The sequence below is a fragment of the Mesitornis unicolor genome, unplaced genomic scaffold (genome assembly GCF_000695765.1).
Source record: "Mesitornis unicolor isolate BGI_N332 unplaced genomic scaffold, ASM69576v1 scaffold39278, whole genome shotgun sequence".
Lineage (NCBI taxonomy): Eukaryota > Metazoa > Chordata > Aves > Mesitornithiformes > Mesitornithidae > Mesitornis > Mesitornis unicolor.
In genome coordinates this window covers 1-707 of record NW_010200477.1, presented here as the reverse complement: position 1 = coordinate 707, position 707 = coordinate 1, and the positions used below count along the sequence as shown (strand labels likewise).

General features: G+C 64.8%; 1 protein-coding gene across 1 annotated transcript in view; it reads right to left on the bottom strand.

Annotated features, from left to right (window-relative positions):
• LOC104544804 (epidermal differentiation-specific protein-like) overlaps window positions 1–549 on the bottom strand; it is a 1,096-nt gene extending 547 nt beyond the window's left edge. The window contains 2 exon segments of the mRNA XM_010189772.1: window positions 7–375; window positions 377–549. Of these exon segments, the coding sequence (XP_010188074.1) occupies window positions 7–375; window positions 377–501 (494 nt within the window). The 5' untranslated portion in view covers window positions 502–549.
• Window positions 550–707: the final 158 nt, after the last annotated feature.

The window sequence follows — 707 nt, the reverse complement described above, 5'->3', positions numbered from 1 at the left end:
GGGCGCAGGTGGGACAGCCGAGACTGGAAATTCAGTTCGGATTTGTAGTCGTCGAGACGCTCGCCGGGCCATGCCAGGCAGTGCCAACCGCCCCGGCTGGGGTGTTGGTAGAGCAGCCAGACACCTCGCTGCACCACGTGCGAGGCCACCCGGTCGTTGAAGTACCCGTACGCCAAGTTGGTCTCCTCCGTCACCACCTTGAAGGCACCTTGGAAGTTGGGGCGCTCGTAGAGGGTGATCTGGGGGTCCCCCAGGTCGTGGTGCACCAGGCGCAGTGCTGAGAAGCTGTTGGGGCGCTCCACGGAGGGGTACTCACCCTCCTCGAAGGCATGCGGCTCCCCCTCGTACTTGGGGTCAGTGTAGGCGATCCAGGGCCCCCACCACTTTCAGGGAGGCGATGCAGTCCCCGAAATCCAGCTCGTGCAGGTCGGGCACGTCGCAGGTGAACTCCCGGCTCAGCCCCTCAAAGTTGGGGCGCTCGTACACCGTGATCCGGTTCATGGTGCCGCGGGCGCCCGCCCCGACAAGGGCACAGCACACGTCGGGTCCCCTCACGTGGGAACACGTGAGCGCTACGGAAAACCCGTGAGGAAAGCCCGACCAGCAAAGACACCCCCCAGCACCCCCTTATTCCCTGTCCTCTGTCTCTCTTTTGCCCACCTCCGTCCCTGCGCTCTCACCGTCCACACCAGCAATGTCCCGACACC